This window comes from Diplotaxodon limnothrissa, linkage group LG5 (genome assembly GCF_057381915.1).
Source record: "Diplotaxodon limnothrissa isolate DT_005_m linkage group LG5, D_limnothrissa_male_GT1.1, whole genome shotgun sequence".
NCBI classification, from domain to species: domain Eukaryota; kingdom Metazoa; phylum Chordata; class Actinopteri; order Cichliformes; family Cichlidae; genus Diplotaxodon; species Diplotaxodon limnothrissa.
In genome coordinates, this window is record NC_140600.1 from 16478310 (window position 1) to 16500005 (window position 21696).

Consider the following 21696-nt stretch of genomic DNA (forward strand, 5'->3'; position numbering starts at 1 on the left):
ATATGTTAGGCTATCTCCTCTTTAATTTTGGTAATTCCACACACTGCCGCAAACTCAAACAAAACATGCTTGCTGTTGTGTTCTCCATGCCTATCTCATTATCTCATTCCTTTTTATTTTGTAACATGAATGGTCATGGCCAAAGTCATCATCAGTAGGAAAAGCTGTAAAACTTCTGAAAGTAAAGTTATAAGTTAATGTTTATTCCTACCTTCACATTTTCCAAACCTGTCCTGTGGTCTGGGTTGGAGGGTTTGCCAGGGGAATTTTGGCCCAAAGCCCTATGTTTGACACCCCTGCTGTACTCTAGCTGGTTTAGGCCCTGTCATGTGCCCATAACACTCTTTGCCCTGTTACTACCACTGCTATTATTGTTGTTGTTATCGTTATTATCGTCATCATCATTTTTACTAACACCAAAACGGATCAAACTTTAATTTTCGTTTAACAAAGTTTAGCACAACAGCTGGAAAATTACTGGTATATTCTGGTTACGTCACGGCAATGTCTTTTTTTTTTTTTTTTTTTTACCGTAACATGTCTTTTTTCCCCCTCTTGTTTCACTTGCTGTGTAACATGATTCCAAATATGGCTGATTATATTTTTGACAATAGAGAGATCATAACAGCGTTGGGTACTTTGTTGTCTGTACATGTTTTTTATTTATTCATATTGTTTAACAAATATATATATCTCATTAATGATAAAATATGAAGAATTCCTGCTAATTACGGTAATGCGCGGAAATGACGTCGGATTCGTAGCTGTATAAGGACGTGGTTAGTTCCGGTGAAAAGTGGTTTTCGCTGCTTTAAGGCAGTCGATTTTAGAGAAGGATAAATCATGTTATAACTAACTGCTGTATAAATTTTAAGATTAGATGAATTCATTTATTGATACCATGAGAACTTTTCCCCTCTGGGGGTTCTGCGCTGTAAGGCCTTCTCTCGCTGTCGGGCTCACCATTGACTGAAGACACAATGCAGGCCTAGCTAGCATTTAAGGTTAACTAGCGGAAGCTAATCGGATTGGCAGCAGACTGCAGTGGGATTTAAACCTCGGACGAAGCCTGTGTTTCCAAGCTGTCCTAACATCAAATCCGGTATGTTCCAAGTCACTCTACATTCACCATCTGTTCTGGGCACCTTGAGAATGATTTGACCCCGCTTGCTTGGATGAGATGTTTTTTAAGCACCATATTGTAAAAAAAAGTGGCTGCGTTAGCATGTTAACATTAGCGAGTTAAGTATCGTTGCCTTGTTGATTTGATCTTAAGTCTCTTACTTTAGCAGGAAAAACAACTACCAGAAATATGAAGGATTTTAGTTTTTTTAGTAGCGATATGGAGATGTGTCATCAGTGGCTTGAACACAGCAGTTGTCTATAAACTTCAGTCGTGAATGGTAAACTGTAGCTAAAGAATTTGGTTGAGCCGATCCGTCGAAGATCTCCACCCTCCACCCTTAGCAGGGCAGTTCGAGGGGTTTTTGTTGTAACAAAGGGTCGACTGAAAAACGAGTGAGGGGTCAGTCAGATTTTTTAGGAGGTAAATGCAGCATTGAAAACTAGCTTCAGAACACGGGGACGAGTCGTGCAGGTTATTAATCGAGATTGCAGTAGAAGTGGGTCTGTGTAAGAGCCTGACAATAGGTTTGTGTTAAATACGGGTTTTCGTTTGCAAGACCAGTAGCTTAATTTAACCGACAAACACTTCTGATATCAAAGAGCAGATCACTACTGCCGGGCGGTGTGTTTGTCATGTTCCCCGTGTTGTCTCTGCCTGTTAACGCCGTTATGAAACTTTTCCGTAAGCACGTCCGTCCTTTAATGTTGTCACTATGCTTGCTTGCTGTTTCGTTTCTTTTGTCGGTTTACCTAAACCAGCTTACTGACTTGCACAGAAACACACACACAGCTCGCAGTTATTTACAGTGAAATTCACTCTCAAGTTCCAGGTAGCGTTGCCTACAGTTAGATGAGCAACACGCATGACTATATAAACTTAAATTAACACAAGCGTGTTCACTTTTTCCCTCTCCACTAAGAAGTAGATCGTGGACATTGTTTAAAAGCAGATCTGAAGCTATTTTATCGGATAATTTAGGCTTAAATCTTTAAAATAATATTTATTTTATAGAAGAAACATTATTTTTTTATGGAAAGTTTTTAATTGAACAGAATAACTTGAATCAGAATACCTTATTAATCCCTGAGGAAATTATGTGGTTACCGTTGCTCCAAGAAAATAAGAACAGTAACAGACTGAAATAAATTATATAAGATACAACTTACAAATAAAAGATACAAGAAATTAAAAAGTAATTTATTTTATTATGTGGAATGGCTCTAATGTATACAAATAGGTCAGTTATAAAAATTGGGCTACTCAGAATATACATTTGGCCATTGCTACTGCTTTTACAGGTCCATTCATAAATTTAAAAAATGGAAATAACAGATTTTTTTAAAAAAAATCTTTGGCTTATTCCCTTAAAAGTAAATGAAAATCAGAATTTGCTAAATTTAACTAAAGGTTTCACCACTAGGGCGCAGTGTTTTACCAGAAAGTTTTAATGTAGTTGTCCCCATATTAATAACAGTATTTGCCATAAGTGGTGCAGTAGATTTGTTATAGGGCTTTTTCTCTCTCTCTCTCCTTTTTTAAAATCACTGGTTTGTTGTTGTTTTTTCACTTAAGATTTTTATTTTTATTTCTGGTGAGTAACAGCAGATCCCCCAATTTTAATTACTTTATCAGACAAGTTCCCACCCCCTGCTTCAACATGACTTTTACCAGGTGCATTTTACCACTCTGTTAGTGGGGTTTTTTGTGCATCATATTTTAGTTATTGGGAAGTCTTCCATCAGCTCATTGTGGTGACAGTTCTACTGGCAGAAGCGAGGCCTGTAATCTTGGAGGAGCTACTGAGGAAACAATGGGTGTTTCAGAGCGGTCGTTGTTCTAGCGATCGCTTGTCATAACTGATTAAGATAGTGATTGGAGCTTGATGTGCTTCGTGGAGCATTGCAGCAACGAAGTGACACACTCATACTTCCTGGACCACTGTCGGATGGTATCAGACTTCAGGATGTTTCGAGTCGATGGTGACATTAACCTGAGCTGCAGGAAGAAATATAGAGAGATGGAAAAGTTGTATGATTACGGACCCTTTACTCCAGGATAGTATTTCTGTGGCCTGAATATTGAACTGGCAGCTGCAAAATCCATCTATATTACTTGCTGAAGGAATTCATCATTGCTGTTGCTGTCTGAATCCAGTTTCGGTCAACATACTTTCCGGATTCTTCAATCAGCTGGAACAGGTCACGTAAATGGCTGTGGTTATTGAATGGATCCTAACTACCCTCTTCACCTCTTACTGGACATGCAGCTGAGCACTTCTGGCTCCCTTCCCAGAATGACAGATACAAAAAAACCACCTCATACAGTAATAGCTGCTTTCATTTTAGTGTTTGTTTGTTTTTTTGTTTGTTAGCTTGCTTTGTTTTTGTTGTTTTCTTTGCAAAACATCAAATATAAGTTGTTTTTCATATGTTCTGGATGCTGTAACACAAATTTTCCCAACTGTTCAGAATTTTTTTTTACTTTTATATCCGATATAATTTTCTTTTTTAAACTTTATTTTATTATTTTTAAACTGTCACGTGATCATGCCAGTGACATAATTGAAGGACTGCTGTGTAGATATTCCAGTCACAAAAACATCAAAAGTTTAGTCTGACCACATTGAGAATAGTACAAAGTACAGCACATGTATATTTTATTTTAGTAACTTCTGTAAGTGTATTAGATATAATGCTAAATTTTATTGTGCATCTGTAAAATCTTTTGCATAGCGTTCTCAGGTTGTTTGCACGTGCATCCTCGGAGTCTTGTAGCTGGGGCCTTTGTCTGGCATTTGTTTTCCCACTGTTCAGTCATGTGGTTTTTTGGGCTACTGCCAACTGTATTTGCACAGAAGTAGCAAGAGCTGCTGCCTACACTTGCATGGGTATTTTCTTTATGCCACACATTTGGCATTATAGCAAATTAATAACAAACATTATTAAGATTGCATTACACTTAACATATCCATGAATCCACTAGCATTCCAGTAAATGTCATCATCAGGCAGGAAGCGTGAGGGTCTGCGCAGTTGTCGCAACCCTGTGTCCAAAGTATATGGTACAACCGGTCTGTAAGCTACTCTTATTTGTGCTGTCCGTCACCCAACCAAGAAGAAGAACAAAGTTGTGGCGTACAGAAGGTTAAAGTGGGAGAGTTAAAAACCAAAAGTTTTCATTGCTGCCACCACCTGTACCACTCAGATGTTTACTATTTTTGTTTTTTCTTTCTAAATTCCCTTTCTTTACAAGGGGAATGACTCTTTCTGGGTGCTTAAGGAACTGATTGCTGTATTGTTAGCTCCAGTACGCATCCTTTCACATTTGCCTCTTGAGCTACATTTCCTCTTCTTTCCACACTGGGCTCTTGCAGTCTGGACTCCATATTGACTCACTACACCACCATGTGATTCAAACTGGCATTACAGAAGACTTATTGTTCAGTTCACTTGGAATCTCAAAAACCCATTAGACACCCCCCGCCCTTTGTTTTTGTTTGATGATTTACCACTTTCCAAAAGAATATGATTTTAATCATGGGTGCCCCTCATGCCTCAATAGGTATGCATGGATTTGGAAATGCAGCTACCCCTTGCGCAAGATCCTGCCTAGTTGTAAAGCTAAATAAGTGTTTCATGCAGTTTTCATTCATCAGGCATACTTCCTGAAATTGCTTAATATGCAGGCATATAGATATGGGTTGAATTTGATCAAACTGTGAGGTGTCGACTTATATTTAATATGCAGCCTGATGCACTGCACTATCTCACTGCACCTAATAAACTTGCAACAAAACAGAACTGTGCAAAATTCTTGAGGCATCTCTCATTTCTTTGTGGGTTTTGGTGTTTTGTTTTTCTTTGTTTGTTTTTTGTTAAGCAATAGTTCTACAGGCTTGCTGAATGTCTTTCAGAGTTCTCCCTTGAAAATTGGCTTTTTCCAGCCATAAAAGGATGATGGGACATTGTCATAATGCTGCTAGACAGCATAGACACAAGTTTGTGAATGTGATGACTCGAGAACATGGCGGTGTAGGATTTTAAATTAATGCCATAGGTGAGTTTACTGAAAATCTCAGACGAGTTTGAATCTTGGTGACATTGACTTCAAGGTTAAGGTCAGAGGTAAATCTTTTCCTGACTTGTGAATGTGGTAACTCAAGAAGTCGTATTGACGGACCAAAACAAAGGGTAGTGAACATCCAGAGAACAACTTTGAATGTCCTTCAAGATGCCTGGAGAACTATCCCTGAAGGCTACTTAAAATGGCAAGAAGCTTGGCTAAGAGTTCAGGCTGTGCTGAGGAATAAATGTGGTCCTTCCAAATACTGACTTCTTTTTGTTTTATATGCTTTATTTCTATTTATGTTTGTACATGCTTCATTAAATTACTGCATCTATTTCCATTTTGGTACCAAAATATAAAGAAATGAGGTTTGGCTGGAGAAATTTACACAGTACAATAATGTATCACAGTTATTCTAAGACACACAACTGTATTTGTTTGGGTTGTTTTGTTTTGTTTGGTAGGCCATGTGGCTAACACTCTTCAATTTCTTTACAGCTATGAGTTCCCAGCAGCTGCAGGTGTTCTCCCCTCCGTCAATCTCCTCCAGTGCCTTTTGCCGCGTCAAGAAGCTCAAGGTGGAAAGCAACGTTTGGGACGTGTCCACCACTGAGGCTTACGGATCCATAGCGGGCCAGTCCGCATACACATTCACCCCAGCCATGGCTGTGCCACCATTTGCGCCATCTCTGGTCTTCCCCCCTACAGCGCCCGGCTCCAGGGGTCAAGTGGTGGTGCGAGCAGCTGATAGCACCGGCAGTCTTCCTCGTGGATCCAGTCGACGCATCACTGAGCAGGCTACATCCTCCTCTTATGCTCACGAGACGTCCTCTGAAACTAGGGGGCACAGGCATGGGCAGAAGAGAAAGATGGAGGCAGCCAGCGACTGTAGCGGAAGCGGATGTGGAAGCGTCCAGATATTAGAAGAGCTCTCAGCTCCTGCGGCAACTTACTCCACGCGTACAGGCGGCGGTGGAGGCGGGGGCACAGGCCAGTCCATACCTCACTCTGCTCCAACCACCAAGAGCAGCAGCTCCAATGGTGAAGGGGATTATCAGCTTGTGCAGCATGAGATCCTCTGCTCCGTGTCCAGCGGCTATGAAGTGCTGGAGTTCCTGGGGAGGGGCACATTTGGACAAGTGGCTAAGTGCTGGAAGAGGGGAACCAATGAGATTGTAGCAATCAAAATTCTGAAAAACCACCCTTCATATGCTCGGCAGGGCCAAATTGAGGTAAGTAAACAGGATTTTGTTCGATGTACCAGTTTCTTCTAAAAGTTTACGTTACATACACAAATTGCTGTTCACTACACTTGCATTCCCTTCATAGGGGTGTACTAGCGTTTGTCTTTCTCATCATATTTGGTTGTTGTTTTTTTTCCTTTCCTAATAGGTGGGCATTCTGAACCGGCTAAGTGCAGAGAACGCAGATGAGTACAACTTTGTGCGTTCGTACGAATGCTTCCAACACAAGGGTCACACCTGCTTGGTTTTTGAGATGCTTGAACAGAACTTGTACGACTTTCTCAAGCAGAGCAAGTTCAGCCCACTTCCCCTACGGCACATCCGCCCCATTTTGCAGCAGGTTGGCAAACTGTGAATGCAGAAAAAAAGTTGATTCCTCTTTTTTTTCACCCAGACTAACTCTCATGTGTTCATGTCTTTAGGTGGCTACAGCACTAATGAAACTGAAGAGCCTGGGTTTAATTCATGCAGACTTGAAGCCTGAAAACATCATGTTGGTGGACCCCATTAGACAGCCCTACAGGGTGAAGGTCATCGACTTCGGCTCTGCAAGTCATGTATCCAAAGCAGTGTGCTCAACCTACTTACAGTCCCGTTACTACAGGCAAGTGGAGCGTTTAAGTGCCTTTTAGTTTGCAGTGTTATGCGTAAGAGTTGTGTTAATGTGATTCAGTTGTGTAGCCCAGTTCTGTCCCCACATTAATGTATAAATCTCATCTTTCTTGTTTAGAGCTCCAGAGATCATTTTGGGGCTGCCCTTCTGTGAGGCCATTGACATGTGGTCTCTAGGGTGTGTGATTGCGGAGCTGTTTCTGGGTTGGCCTTTGTACCCTGGAGCCTCTGAGTATGACCAGGTCAGTCATGTTCATGGTCCCAAGGACTTACAAGTTAGCAAAAACAGTGCTCAAAGAAAGACTAGGAAAGTCTTCCTTTCGAATAAAGGTCACATTTTTCTTCAAGTAAGCATGACTACATGAATGTGCCACCATCCTGCTTTGTAAGAGAATGGTATTTAGTTTTTCTCACATCAGATTGAGTGTTTTTGGCAAATTATAATTGACCTATTAACCAAGAGAGGGTTCTAAAATGCCATGCCGCTCTAAATCCAGGTATACGTATTTAATAAGTCAGTTATAGTACTCTTAACTACACACTACTTGAAACATCGCAGTTCTGCAGTGATTGCTTTATCTCTATATTTTCTTCTGTGTCCAGATCCGTTACATTTCCCAGACTCAAGGCCTACCTGCTGAGTATCTTCTGAGTGCCGGCACAAAGACTAGCCGCTTCTTCAATCGAGGCCCTGACTCTAGCTACCCGCTCTGGAGGCTTAAGGTTAATATTACGAGTATCTTCTTGAATAAGCTGTAAAGAGACTTGATGCTCGTTTTGATTTGGTTCCTTTATTTTGGTTGTCCCCATTCAACCGATTTAATGTTTGTAAATGGTAGTGTTATGAAACATAAATGGATATTGTGCTTCTTTTTTTAGACCCCGTCAGAACATGAAATGGAGATGGGCATCAAATCTAAGGAGGCTAGAAAGTACATCTTTAACTGTCTGGATGACATGATGCAGGTATATCCAAATAAGTGCATAACCCAGGAAATGGCTTTAAATATGGCATGTAGTGATTGCCTGACCAGGTTTTTCCTTTTTTGTCCTTCCCTTCTTGTCATTAACCTACCAGGTCAACCTTTCCTCTCACTTGGAGGGAACTGACATGTTGGCTGAGAAAGCTGACAGGAGAGAGTTTATAGACCTCCTGAAGCGAATGCTTCGTCTGGATGCTGACAAAAGGATCACACCTACAAAAACTCTGGGTCACCCCTTTGTCACGATGAGCCACCTCATGGACTATCCCCATAGCTCCCAGTAAGTGTGTGTAGCAGGATGAAGAGTTATTGGTCTATTTAAATGCATTTGCTGATGCAATGGTATTAATTCCTCTTCAGTGTGAAGTCGTGCTTCCAGAATATGGAGATCTGCAAGCGCCGGAGCTCCTATGAAAGCAGCAAATCCCTCTACTCGACCAATGCAGTCCCCAGTGCTGCAGCGGGCAACCTCACCGTGACCTTCAGTAGCCAACTAAACCAGCATAACCAGGTATGATGCTAAATTTTTACTCTTCTGTCAACCTGTAGTCTTTGCTGGTATTAATGGGCTTTGTTGTTTAACAGGTGCCTTCTGCAGCGGGTGCGGTGCCTTTGCTGAACTACCAGCCAGCTTTGTACCAGCAGGCGACCATCAACATTCCCGGGCTGACTCAGCAGAGTGTCCCGATCCCAACGCGTCCTGCTGGGCTGTGTAGCCAGACGGAACCCTTCCAGCAGACACTCATCGTCTGTCCACCCTCCACTATCCAAGGTAAGTCATAAAGTTGATTACAAACATTCACTTTGATTTCAGTATTAAAGGTATGAATCCTCTGTGCTGGTTTGTGTCAGGCTTTCTGTACCAACAAAGTCTTGTTTTTGGTTTTTTTACCATCTACTACAATATTTGTAGATGTTGTAGTAGATGGTAGATCCTTTTAATCCTTTAATAATTGAGATGTTTGTCATCGTTTGTTTTCTAGGGCTGCAGTCATCCAGTAAGAGTTCCAGTTTCCCGGTGAGGGTGGAGAACTCTGTACCGATAGTACCTCAGAACCAGTCTACTCAGTCCTTGCAGATACAGCCAAGTATGCTGACACAGGTAAGAGTTTGGAAGGTCCAGCGTTTGAAGGAATTCTTGAGTTTTGTGTTGTTGTTTTTTTTAATTTATGAATTTTCTATCAAGAGACACAGCATCTTGTTTTTGTTTTTTTTAACCTTTTCTGTTCCCTAGTTATTTTTGGGTGAGTTTGATTGTGGATTTACAGTGGGTGATGTTATGACTGTTTAAAAAAAAAAAAAAAAAGCGTTGTGTGTGACTGTTTGCAACCTTTACCTGAGAACTTTTCCGCTTTTAGACGTGCCACACACTTGGCAAGAGAGTGGGAGTGCACACACGGGCAGGCAGAAAGAAGTGCCGCGGCTTTGACTGATTTGCTCACTTTTCACCGTTTTATTTGTAATTCTATGCTTCTGTGCCGTGAATGGATTCAGTCTTTATTGTGACCATTCGAGTGACAGCTGTGCATTCTGAATGGGTCCAACACTGAACATAGATGGAGGTTATATTCACATTTCCTGGAAGAAGAGATGAGGTTAAGTTGTAACTGGGGTCTGGTGTATTTGGGTTTTCTTTATTATCTGATGTAACTTAAACGTACATAAATACACCTTTTTTTCTTTCTTTTTTTCTGAATAATCTGTCATTCAATAATTTCAGCTCAGGGGTTACTGTAAAAAATCTGGAAACATCCCGCTGTTACTTGCACCAGTTTGTGGAGCACTGATGCCTTGTTTTGCTCCTTTGTGGATATACTGAGTGCATCTAAAAATTCTCCCTGCTTTTGTTGGTCTTACTGCCAGGAGGAAGGCAGATCGGGTTCTTCTAAGGAATTTAGGGCATAAGATGTTAGCTACTTAAATGCAATTGTTGAAATAAGTCGAGGGCCTGGGCTTTACTGTATTCTGTTTGTTTTTCTTTTTCTGTTGACTGTGTGTCTCCACTTGAATTTGCTTTAAGAGCTGACTGGATCACCACTTTTGGCCAGGCCTCTTATTCCCAGTCTTTTTATGTGGGAGAAAGGCCACATGTGTAGTGAGACTCATCTGGCTCCAAAAGCTGGTTAATTGCTGTTTGCTAAATTGAGGAATAATTGCTGCACTCTGCAGAGACCAGGTCTCCAGATGGCCAGCGGTGCCAGTGTGCATCTCTTGTGCAGCTGGGTGTATCTGCTCTGCCTGTTTTTATTTTAAAAAAGAGAAAAATCTGTATCAGTCTTGAAGGGCGCTACTTTTCGTCATGACTTAACACTGCCCCTCCCTCCTCCAGGGTTCCTGCACACCCCTGATGGTGGCCACCCTGCACCCACCCCCAGCAGGCCTAGCCCCGCAGTATTCTCTGCCCCTTGGGCTGGGCACTGGGGTGGGTCGGCCTACCCTCCTGGAACACACAGCCACAGTGCTGGTAAAGCAACGATGACATACCCGAAGAAAGACATGCACACTCCCTCTACCACTAACAATGCCATCTCTCTCCTGCCCTGCTCTCCTTTTCTTTTCTTTTTTTTCTTTTCTTTGCAAGTGTTCTGCTCCCTCTCTGCCACGCGTTGTAAGGGGCCCATCTTTGTTTTACACATCGTATTTCAGCATCGTTCCTCTTCACATGTGGATTTGTCACCTTTCATAATTATGGTCGTTTGATGCAAATTTTTATAGGAAAATCAAACGTTTTTGTGTGTGTTCTGGCATCACATTTTATATTACTACTTTATTTTATAAACCCCCTCCACAGTGCAAAATTGACCAAATTTACACTGCGTTTTTACTCATGCTCGCCCCACACCATTCACAGTTTCATTCCCCAGTCTTTCCCCATAGGTCTGCTGAGGGCATGGAGCGCATGTGTTGCTGAGTTGGTCTGCGCTTTGCTTGCAGCTTCTCTTGTCATGTCCTTCCTTGGTTTCAGCAGAGGGGGCTGCAGCAACAAAGTCTTCTAAACTGTCCTGACAGCCTGTCTGACTCTGACACATACTTTTTTCTTTTTTGTGTTTGTTTGGTTTTTGTTTCAGCCCCAGAACATGTGGCATGCCTTTTCCCAAGACATATCATCAGCAGACTGTTTAGCAGCAGGGAACTCAACTAATCTCTTAGTGTTTCTTCTTTAACAGGCACCATGGTTCTGCCTACTTGTCTTTATACCTGATCTGACATTTTACAGTGTTTCATTGTTTGTGCTTTGCATGATTATCATCTTGTGGATTTGTTGCAGGGCAATGTTATAATTAAGGAATGGCTTGGGAAAGGTTGCTCGCTTATCTAGCTTTGCGCTCTTGCCTGTAGAAGAGATTGGCCATTGGCTTGCCTCTTTGTATTCAGTCTTTGGAATTTATATGTCCGCATGGCTCAGTTTGTCTGGCCCATTCCAACAATCAGATAATTTGTTTTCATCCATACACAATTTGTCTTCCATATTACATGTACTCAAGTGTTGGTTGTTGTGTTTTTTTTTTTCTTTTCTGTTTGTTTTTTCTCAGCAGGCCTGGCCCACTGGTACCCAACAGATCCTCATACCATCATCATGGCAGCAGGTCCCAGGCGTAGCCATCCACGGCTCTGCCCATCAGTCAAATGTCACCGAATCACCTGTGGAAACGATTCACTCAGATGCTGCCACGCAGCAGGGACACAGCTGGCGGTGGGTCAACCAACAACTGTTAAAGATGCATGTAGACTGATGGGCTTCTCAAATTTAAAGCTGAATCATTTTCAATGTTATTTCTTTCAGGTTAAATTAGAATAAAAATAATGAAATCGATTAAATATTAAATAACTTTCTATCGCTTTTCATAACTAGTATCTGAAATGCTATGTTATTGTTATTTCATACGCAAACACTTTGGCCTCCAATTAACTCATTTCAGATAAGTTAATAAGATGCTACAAATCTTTTGGGGGTTTTGTTTAGTTGAGTAGCAACACTAGAACTGGTTAATTTCATACTACATGAGAAATACTGCATTGAAAGGTGAAGTAAAATGGCAAATATGAAGGCTAAACTAGTCTGACCTTTGACCTTATAGGAGCATTACCAAGACTCAGCAGGAGAGGAAGAAGGTGAAAGCCAGACGTGGAGAGAACAGAAACAGGTTGGTACAGCTCTGCTCTTCTTCCAGTTTAATTTTAAGAGTCCTCATTGGGGTTTAAGCTACCATACCGAGGGAGAGATGGCTAAAGGGCCTGTGACGGTTGCCACACTGGTTCTTTCGCTTGCAAACAGTGACAGGACACTTTTTATACCTGCACTGAGGGCACAGCATCCACTGCTGTATTCTGCTAAACGATACGTGTTGCCACTCAGACAAAAAGCCTTCTTATGGGAGTAAAAACTAGTTGAAACTAGAAGCAAAGAAAATGGCGTTATTTTTAAATTTTTATTTAAAGTCTTCTTCGTGGTACCGCAGCTGATGGGTTGAACACACAGTCAATGGTTGGTGATGGTGGTGTTTTTCTTTCCCGTAGGGGTGTATCTACTGCATCAGTGGTCAGTAGTGGCGTGACTCCACCCAGCTCCAGCGCAGCCTTGTCACAGCCGATCGTGATCTCGGACACGCCGAGCCCAGCGGTCAGCATCATTACGATTCACAGTGACACAGACACGGAGGATGAGCATAAGTTCCACCCTGCTAGGTGAGAACAGGATGCTCTTCTGCACTGAACAGTGGTGTGGTGTTTCTTTCTCAGATCACTTTCATTCCTAAGTTGAAATTTCAGAATGTCAAGGTAAATGAGAGAAATGCAACGCAAGGCTTCTTTGAGCTCATAGACAGCACTGGGACCCAATTCATGTAGAATGAAAGCTGTTGACGTACTCGTTTGCCTGATATGACCCGGGAAATTACTTACTTCCTCCACAGTCTTGAACTGAGCCAGCGCACCAACGTTATCAGCTGTGTGACCGTACACGACTCGGACTCCTCTACCGCCAGCCCCCTGACTCCCCTTCCACGCACTCTTAACCCAGCAAGCACTATGTCATCTCGCCAGGCCAAGTCTCTGGCAGTAGTGGCACCTTCAGTCAAAACACAGGCATCTGAGAGAGGAGCAGAGTCCCGAGGACGCTTGGAGACTGGTGAGTCACCCGTGTGCTGCTGTAGTTTTAGCAGTGTATTTAACTGAAGTGTGAAAGCATAATTAAGTATGTCTTACTGCTTTGAATTCTCAGTGAATTACATCAAGCCCAAGAGATCCTCTAACAGACAGCCGTGCAGTTCAGGGGAAAGTGTGGAGCGCCATGGACTGGTGCCAAGCCAGTCGCACCCTTTAAACCTCAGCCAGGTGAGGCTTGTTTTATCTTGTTGGTTTTACATTAAGTAATTAATGTGTGTTAATGGGACATTGTTTTGTGAGAATCCTTGTCCATAACCACGCAACTAATCAACTACAGGAGGCTGGGCCCTTATTTTGATTGTAGCAATATGAGGAGAGTAAAGGTTATAGGTAAGCTACATCAGAGTGCACCATGTCATCATGTGATTGAGTGAAAAGGTCAGGATCTGTCATAAGTTATGACATTAGCACCTTTTACCAGCAAAGGTATAAAACATTTTTTCCCAAGGATTCTTAATATCCTGTTATTAAAGGCCTACGTGTATTTACTGCCCTCTGCTGGGGGAAACGTGTATTGAAACTTTTTCGGTGAGGTTTGCATTTGTACCATATGCAGCGATTGGACAGCTGAACTAGGGCTGGGCGATATGACCCAAAATTCATATCTCGATATTTTTTAGCTGGATGGAGATATAAGATATATATCTCGATATATATTTTTTTTAAGCCATAAAGTAAGAACAAAAAGAGAGTTCTTAGTCAAAGCTGTGTCCCAGATGTCACACAGGCACTTTTATTAACATACAGCACAGATGTACATGAAAAATTACTCAAAATTAAATTATGAGCATTCATTAAATAATCATGCTCCATAAATAAAAGAAAACAAGGTTGTTTTTGTGCTAAACAAAGAGCTCACAATTGTGCAGTCAAAATGTAAACTAAAAGACGCTGAGCGTAATAACAAAGACAGATTTCACAGCTGCTCTGTTCCCAACTTGTACTGTGTGACTGACAGCCTGGAGTTTGAAATCCGCTTCATAACCACGTCTCTTACAGGTGCCATTTATGGTCCTTATACACACACAGTACGGTAATATTACGTTGATGGACAGTACGTATCACTCCGCGAAGCTCTTCGGTAGCCGTAATGCGCCGACAATCTATCAAGCGGTGCAGCTCCGTAGTTTACCAAAGTCGTACTCAAACATTTGTGACAGATTGCTGAGCGCCGTGTTCCACATAAAATCGGTTCGCGGCCATCAAGCACAACCAGAATTCATACATAAGGCGCGCTATCAACTTTTGAGAGAATGAAAGGATTTTAGGGTTAGCGCTGTTAGCTCGTTAGCATGTTTAGCTCGTTAGCACGTTGACGCCGTCCAGCCCCACGCATGGGGCGATGCGCAGTAACTCGTTAACGGAGATTTGCCGTGTCCGTCTTGTCGCTGCCTGCACGTGAAGCGATGGGGGAGGAGGGGGAGTTGTCTTCAGTGAAGGCGAGGCGGAGTAACGTTGCGTAGAGACAAAAGTGGACGAAAGAGAGGCAAACTTGCGGCTCCACAACTATAATTATAACGTAACATAGACTATATCGATATAAAGGATATTGTCACATCTTATATCTCGTATAAAAAAATATCGATATGTTTTAAAAACTCGATATATCGCCCAGCTCTAAGCTGAACATCTAAAAGTATCTAATTTTAGCATTAGTTTTGCTTTATATGCACATTATGTCAAGCACCAGGAGTTTCCCCTCGTTTTTTTCCTCTTAAGGCTCCGGCTGTTATTTTTACAACACAATTAGTGCTGCAGCTGGTTTTTTTTTTGTTTGTTTGTTTTTTTAGTAATTGAATTATTCCATCAATTGAGTAATCAGAATTACTTTTGTAAATAAAAATATTAAATTAATAATAAATTTTAGAAATTGTAACAATTTAAAAATAAAAATAATACAGTGTATAGATAGATTATATATATTTTTTTTGTTTTGTTCATTGTATTTACATGCCAAGTTAATCTTGTTTTCAGGCTTCTTGGAAGGCTTTCTTACATTAGAAGAGAGCAAAAGGGTTGTGACAGTATTCTATCTCCTGAGGTAGATTTAATGTGTTTTTATGTGTGTTTTGTGCATGCATTAGATTTTATATTAACGTAAATCTTAAAAATATTAGTAAAGTCAAATGTGCACTAGGGCACCCTATGCCCCCCTTTAGACCCACCCACTCAGACTATGTTAACAGGTCATCTGCACACACATGCGTTTATTTTAACTTCTGTAGCTGTTAAGATTTTTCACTGTGCAAAACAAAGTGCGGTAGATGGGAGCAAATCCAGAGTTTGCTTTTCTTCATGTTGGAGCAAGTTCAGTAGGTGGTTTGACAGTTGTGGCAGTTACGGTAACGCTTTTTTTATAATAATAATTGCAGCCCTTTTAATAAGCCCAAAGCTGTCTGCGGTGTAGGTAACATTCAAGCGCGCACCTTCATCTGTTATCTGGCAGTTATATAACACAAAAAAAGGGAGGGGAAAAACAAGTGGGGGTTTGTTTGTTTGTTCCTCCCCATTTGGCACAAAAAACTGACGATACCAAAGATGTAGATGCAGACTATAATCTTCTTGCATGTTGTACCCAGCATCTGATTGAGTGTATGTATTTATTTTCAAAGGTTCACACAGTAGTTTCTTCATCTCAGGAGCGTTCGGGGCTCTCCCACAGCGACTCATCGTTACGTCGCCAGCAGACGTTCCACCAGGCCGTCTCAGCCTCTCACTACAGCTTCCCCGAGGTGGCAGCCCTGGCGTCCGGCTCGGCCGCTGCTGCCGCCCCCCCCAGCCTATATACCTACCCGGCCTCTACTGCCCTCTCCTCAGCCTCTCAGGCCACGGAGCAGCTGCTGGGCCGTGGTCACAGCACCCACGGACACTCCCCCTCCGCTTATGCAGCAACGTACACCTCATCCTCCTCCAGGAGAGACTCGGCCAGTCGCAAGGACTCGGTGAGCAGCCTGCTGCACGGCCTCCCTGCAGCCTACCAGCATCAGTTCGCCACTGGTTCTCCTTATGTTAGTGTGACGCCCCGAACCGAGGTTTACAGTGCCTACCAGCTAAGCCCTAGGCGCCTCGCGCAGTATCCATATTTGTAGGAAATCTCGCACAAAGAATTTGGGGGGGGGTCACTTCCCCATATGATATCACAAAGGGACATTTTAAACTGTAGAGTAACTGTTGGTCACTTATTGTTTGCTGCTTTGAACTACAAGACAGCGTTTCACCTCTAGCACATTTATATGCTCTTACGGACTCTTAGTGTTATTGAAATGATCTTCTGTATTATTTATCTTTTTTTCCCTTTTAAATTGTTTATGGTCCACATTTTATCCCCATTGCATCCTGATGTATTAATATGGTGTTGTTGAAACATATTTTACAGCTGTTTTATCTCGAGGTTATCTGTGAAGAGAGATTTTCCTCCTATCACAAGCTGCAACGAAACTTGAGGAGCTTCAAGACGCTGACTTGCCAGACTGATGAAGCTGACAGTTTTTAGTTTTATTTTAGTTTTTTTTTTCTCTTGTTCCTTCCTGTGAACCTTATTATAAAGTTTTCACACTAATCCACTGAGGCCCTGTGTTTTTAGTGATATAATAATGACTGTACCTTATGTTTGTTTACTCATATATGTCTTCTGTTTATTAAATTAAGTTTTAATGTCTGTGCGAGGTAGGAAGAGCGAGGTCCACGAAGATGTGGATTAAAAGAAGAGATACGGTGAAAACTGATGGATATGTGTTAATTTAAGTGCACATGTGATAGTCTGTTAATGTAGTGACAGTGTTTTTTAGCCAGGATTGATTGTCCTTATGCAATAGAATCTCTTTAAAAACAACAACAACAAAAAAAACCTACAATAACTGAGTGCTGAATGTATTTATGAAATTCAGAGTGGATGCCCAGTCTGAGAAATGATGTGAAAAACTGTTTTTAAATTGTAAGAGCGGGGAAATCAAATGTCCTTGAAATAAATATTTTTTAAAAAAAAACCTCACATGGGCTGGGGAGAGGGGGGAAGATGAAACACACAAATTTCACCCCAAATTCCCACGCCTCTCCATAACAAAGGAGATTTTCCTTTTTTCTCCCTGTGACGCTCTGAAAATGCTTGCTAGGAAGTTGTAACAAACTTGCACACTGTGCTACACAAGGACTGACTGATTAAATGTATGCAAACTGTCTCAGTTTAGCGTTCTCATGAATTATCCCGTGTCTCAAAGAGAGATCTTTATACTGCTATGTCTCGCCCAGAGGTGCAGCTGTCCTTTACATGTACAGCTTACTTCATCTCAGAAAGGTTTTCTATACTAAAGTTTGGAGAACAGCAGTCACTGTGTTTTTGAATTTTTAAAGGAGGTGAATCTTTGGTTTCTTTGGATTATCAGCTTTTTTTTTTTTTTTCCCCCAAAGTAATTCCTTTCCCCTTGTTTGCATCAGTTTTGTGTTGTAACGTCTGTGTTTAATCCTAACATAGTATAGTAAAGAGGCTGTTAGATCTAATTCAGGGACAAAGGTTTCAGCTAAGTAATCCAATTTCATTGTTTTCCAATAAAATAACCTCAAATTCACAGCGACTTGTTTCCTCATTCATTCCTTTTTTTTTTTTTTTTTCTCTCTAAGATAACTCTTTATTGTCATTGCGCAGTCATACATAGTACAATGAAATTGGAAAACTGTCCTACGTCAGCACTACATATAATATGACACACACTATATTAACTTAGTAATAAAAAAAGAATAAGTATATTTGTATTGCACATTAGTCATTATTGCACCTTGTTATAAATATAAATATTATTATTGTTAATGTTTTTACTGTTGTTACCTCCCCCCCAAAAAAAAGTCCAAGGAGGTATCCAGTCAGGTCAGCTATTTGCATTGATCAGGCCTATTGCTCTGTTGTAAAAGCTGTCCTTGAGTCTATTTGTTCGGGACCTCAGCAGCCTGAACCTCCTGCCAGACGGCAGCAGCTTAAACACCCGGTGTCCTGGGTGTGTACCGTCCCGTAGGATGCTGCGTGCCCTCTTGAGACAGCGAGTGCTGTACAGGTCCTTCAAGGAGGGAAGTCGATGTCCAATGATTTTTTTGGGCCATATTGATGACCCTCTGGAGTGCCTTTCTGTGTGCTGTGGTGCAGCTGGAGAACCACACACCGATGCAATATGTCAGCACACTTTCAATGGAGCAGCGGTAGAAGACGGTCAGCAGCTCCTTCTTCAGGTCCATTCTTCTGAGGATTCTTAGAAAGTGGAGATGCTGCTGGGCCTTCATTAAAACCGCAGAGGTGTTAGAGCGCCATTGGAGGTCTGTGTCTATGTGCACACCCAGGAACTTGAAACTGGAGACCCTTTTAAAGCACTCCCCGTTGATGCTGACAGGCTGCAGCTCAGACTTCCTCCTTCTGAAGTCAACTACCAGTTCTTTTGTCTTGGTGGTATTGAGGTCCAGGTTGTTATCTACACACCAATCTGTCAGCCTCTGAACTTCAGCTCTGTACGCCGTCTCATCTCCCCCAGAGATGAGCCCCACCACGGTGGTATCATCTGCAAACTTGATGACTGCGTTGTCTGGGTGGGTACTAACACAGTCATGTGTGTACAGTAGGGGACTCAGTACACAGCCTTGTGGAGAGCCAGTGTTGAGGCTGAGGGGTGAGGAAAGATGAGGCCCACTCTAACTCTCTGTGCACGGTTTGAGAGGAAGTCTCTGATCCAGCGGCAGGTGGTAGAAGGAAGTCCGATTTCCAGCAGTTTAACTATTAGTCTGTCCGGGAGTATCGTATTGAAAGCAGAGCTAAAGTCAACAAAGAGCAGCCTGGCGTAACGGCCATATTCATGAATTTAACTACCTACATGTATCTAAATTCCTCCTAAACTGAAACTACCGAGGAGAAATTCATAGTAACTTGAAAAAATGGTAAAATGATCAGTAAATTCTTTCCCCATGTGTAAGTCTTATCAGGTCTGGATTGTTATTAGCAGTGTTGGTCAAGTTACTTGAAAAAGTAATCAGTAACTAATTACTTCCCCAAAGGGTAATCCCATTACTTTACAGATTACTTAATTTCAAAAGTAATTAATTACTTAGTTACTTTTTAAAAACACGATTTACAACCTGAATAGGTGATAAAGCGATAGATCTTTCAGCCCAATTCTACTTTTTCTGAATAATCCATCATACAAAATGTAATCAAATGGAAGTCTCTTTTTAAAACTTGTTTTATCAGTTTTAATCTTTTAACTTTATGCATCAAGCAAAAATTTAATTATATGCTCTATTTTTACCTGTAAAGCAGGAGAGGGGTAGGCGGAGGTTTGCTACGTTTGTTACAAGTAACGCATTACTGCCCATCTCTGGTTATTAGTAAGGAACTGACATGAGCGGAGACAATAGGGGAGATGAGAGCTTTAATTTTAACAGGAAGCTCACAAGCAGTGTGACCTGTACATGTGTGAAAGAATACAGCATAGAAGGGTGATACATTTTTACGATGGTTAACCCTTTATTGACCATGGGCCCACCGGCGGGCCCATTTTACAGGTAAATTTGAAGAACCGGTCAATAAAGGGTTAATGATTTAAGGTTTTTATACGATTGTGAAACATAGTAACATATGTGCAGAGATAGCTGGCTCTTGGTGTCAATAAACACAGCAGAGTACAGTAGAGTCTCAAAGAAAACAATGAGTGCTGGATACTTTTGAACATTTATTAAACGGTTCCCATATTTGAAAACTGAACATGTGCTCCTTCAGTTCCAAACACTTTATTCACAGATGATGTTCATTAACATGTTTGTATCACAGACGGCTATTTACATACATAGTAGACAGTTTGCATTTCACTGTATTTAGTTAAAACCCTTCATTTTTGTGATTCTTATAATAGAAAAAAATTAACAAAAATGACAGTTTTCTTAAAAATGTATAAAACAGGTAAAGTGACAAAAAAGTTTCATTATAAAATAAATCATATTATAAAAATCATGCTTTAAATCATCTTCGTTGTTCAGATAAACAGTGCTGATCTGATTTATTTTTTCATTAGTACATTTGCTGTTGCTGATATAAAACAACAAAAAGGTTCACAGTCACAACTTTAAATGGAGGCAGATTCAGTGCCTTCCAAATCACAGTCAAGTTCACACAAAGTCAAGCCGCACGGAAGACTTTCAGGCCTTCACTCTTCACAAGACGCAAACTCTCACTGAAGCCCTGTGTGCAGGTCCATTACGTGGAGCTCAGATCATGCAAACTTTACGGTCTTGCACACTTCAGTCTACGATTAAACAACATGTAAGAGGTACAAATCCTGCTGTTAATCACTTAGTGTCTGCTCTGCAGAGGCATGCAGCTGAAAACCCTCAAGAGTGTGGACTTCAAACGTGAATGCTGTGAAACGGGTCTAAAAGGAAAGAGGAGAAATTTTATTTATTGAGATCTCTAGGTAAGATACAGACTACAACTTCTCTCAAAAAAAAAAAAAACCCCCAGAGGAACTGGACCGCAGTTCTGAAGCTTATACTTACAGTGAGTGCTCGATGAGTAGCGACTTTGGGTCTTTTAAATCCTCCATTGAATGGTTCTCATTCTGATTTTGCTCCGTGGAAATCTGGTCCCAGATTTCTGTGTTGACCCACAGAGCCCCTGGCAAAGTCAAGCTGGCTCTGGTGCAGGTAATCCAACGACAGAGAGGGCAGGAGACGGTGTAGATGGCACCCTCCAGCTTGGACATTCTCTCCAGACAAGGGGCGCAGAAGGTGTGGTTGCAGTGGAGGACCCGCGGTATCCTGTTGCTGCGTGAATACTCGTAGCAGCACACGCAGCACTCGAGCTCCTCGGCGGTGACCATGCTCGTATCAGATATGCAGAATAAGCAATGCGTGGAAGGCTGCTTTTTCTGCGATACAGAAAAAACACAAAATAGGTGAGTGGAGGGGAAAAATAGACACAATATAAAATATTCACAAATGTAAAACTGAAACGTGAAGAAATTCAGCTTTTCTGTAACAGGTGCTCAGTAACAAAATCATCTAAGAATCATTTGAAATACTTACTTGCTTGTTTGCTGCTGAGCGTTGCGTCTCTGAGTGTAGAAGAGGTGTATTGTGCCAGTTTGACTGGTTGAACGCTTTTTAAAGCCCTCCCTGATCACGAGGCCGTGTCATTTCCAAGGAAGTCTTGCCCTCAGGTAAATAATATTCTGTGGAACTTCACTCTATAGAAAGGGTGTGCGGGCATGCAAGTCCACGTATCTTTCATAGTTGTTTTATTAACCATTTGTTGACTATTAAAACTTTACGAGGACCTAAATTTGACTTCTTTTTTTAAAGAGAAAATAAACTTGAGTTTTGTTGAACTGTTAAGCTGATTTTATCTGTGCAGCAGATAAAAACAGCATGTGATGTTGTCAGAGAATGGACTTCCACCTATGTATTATTTTTAGTCTAAACCCTCAAAAAACTTTACATGGAAGTCACATTTTTCACTCTACAAACTTTGAGGT

At 41.4% G+C, this 21696-nt stretch overlaps 1 protein-coding gene across 4 annotated transcripts; it reads left to right on the forward strand.

Annotated features, from left to right (window-relative positions):
- The first annotated feature begins 800 nt into the window (after positions 1-800).
- Positions 801-17717, forward strand: hipk1b (homeodomain interacting protein kinase 1b). Of its 4 annotated transcripts, none has more exons than XM_085353162.1 (18): positions 801-1102; positions 5689-6422; positions 6583-6774; positions 6857-7038; positions 7165-7288; positions 7650-7769; positions 7926-8012; positions 8125-8309; positions 8390-8540; positions 8615-8801; positions 9013-9131; positions 10359-10493; positions 11563-11723; positions 12109-12174; positions 12548-12715; positions 12943-13157; positions 13251-13363; positions 15808-17717. In XM_085353162.1, exons 2-18 carry the CDS (start codon positions 5691-5693, stop codon positions 16282-16284), a joined length of 3414 nt encoding a protein of 1137 aa, XP_085209288.1. In that variant the 5' UTR covers positions 801-1102; positions 5689-5690; the 3' UTR covers positions 16285-17717. The 4 variants fall into 4 exon arrangements, with proteins under 4 accessions (XP_085209288.1, XP_085209290.1, XP_085209289.1 ...); XM_085353164.1 differs by having other exon boundaries at positions 15835-17717; XM_085353163.1 differs by having other exon boundaries at positions 11566-11723.
- The last annotated feature ends 3979 nt before the right edge of the window (positions 17718-21696 follow it).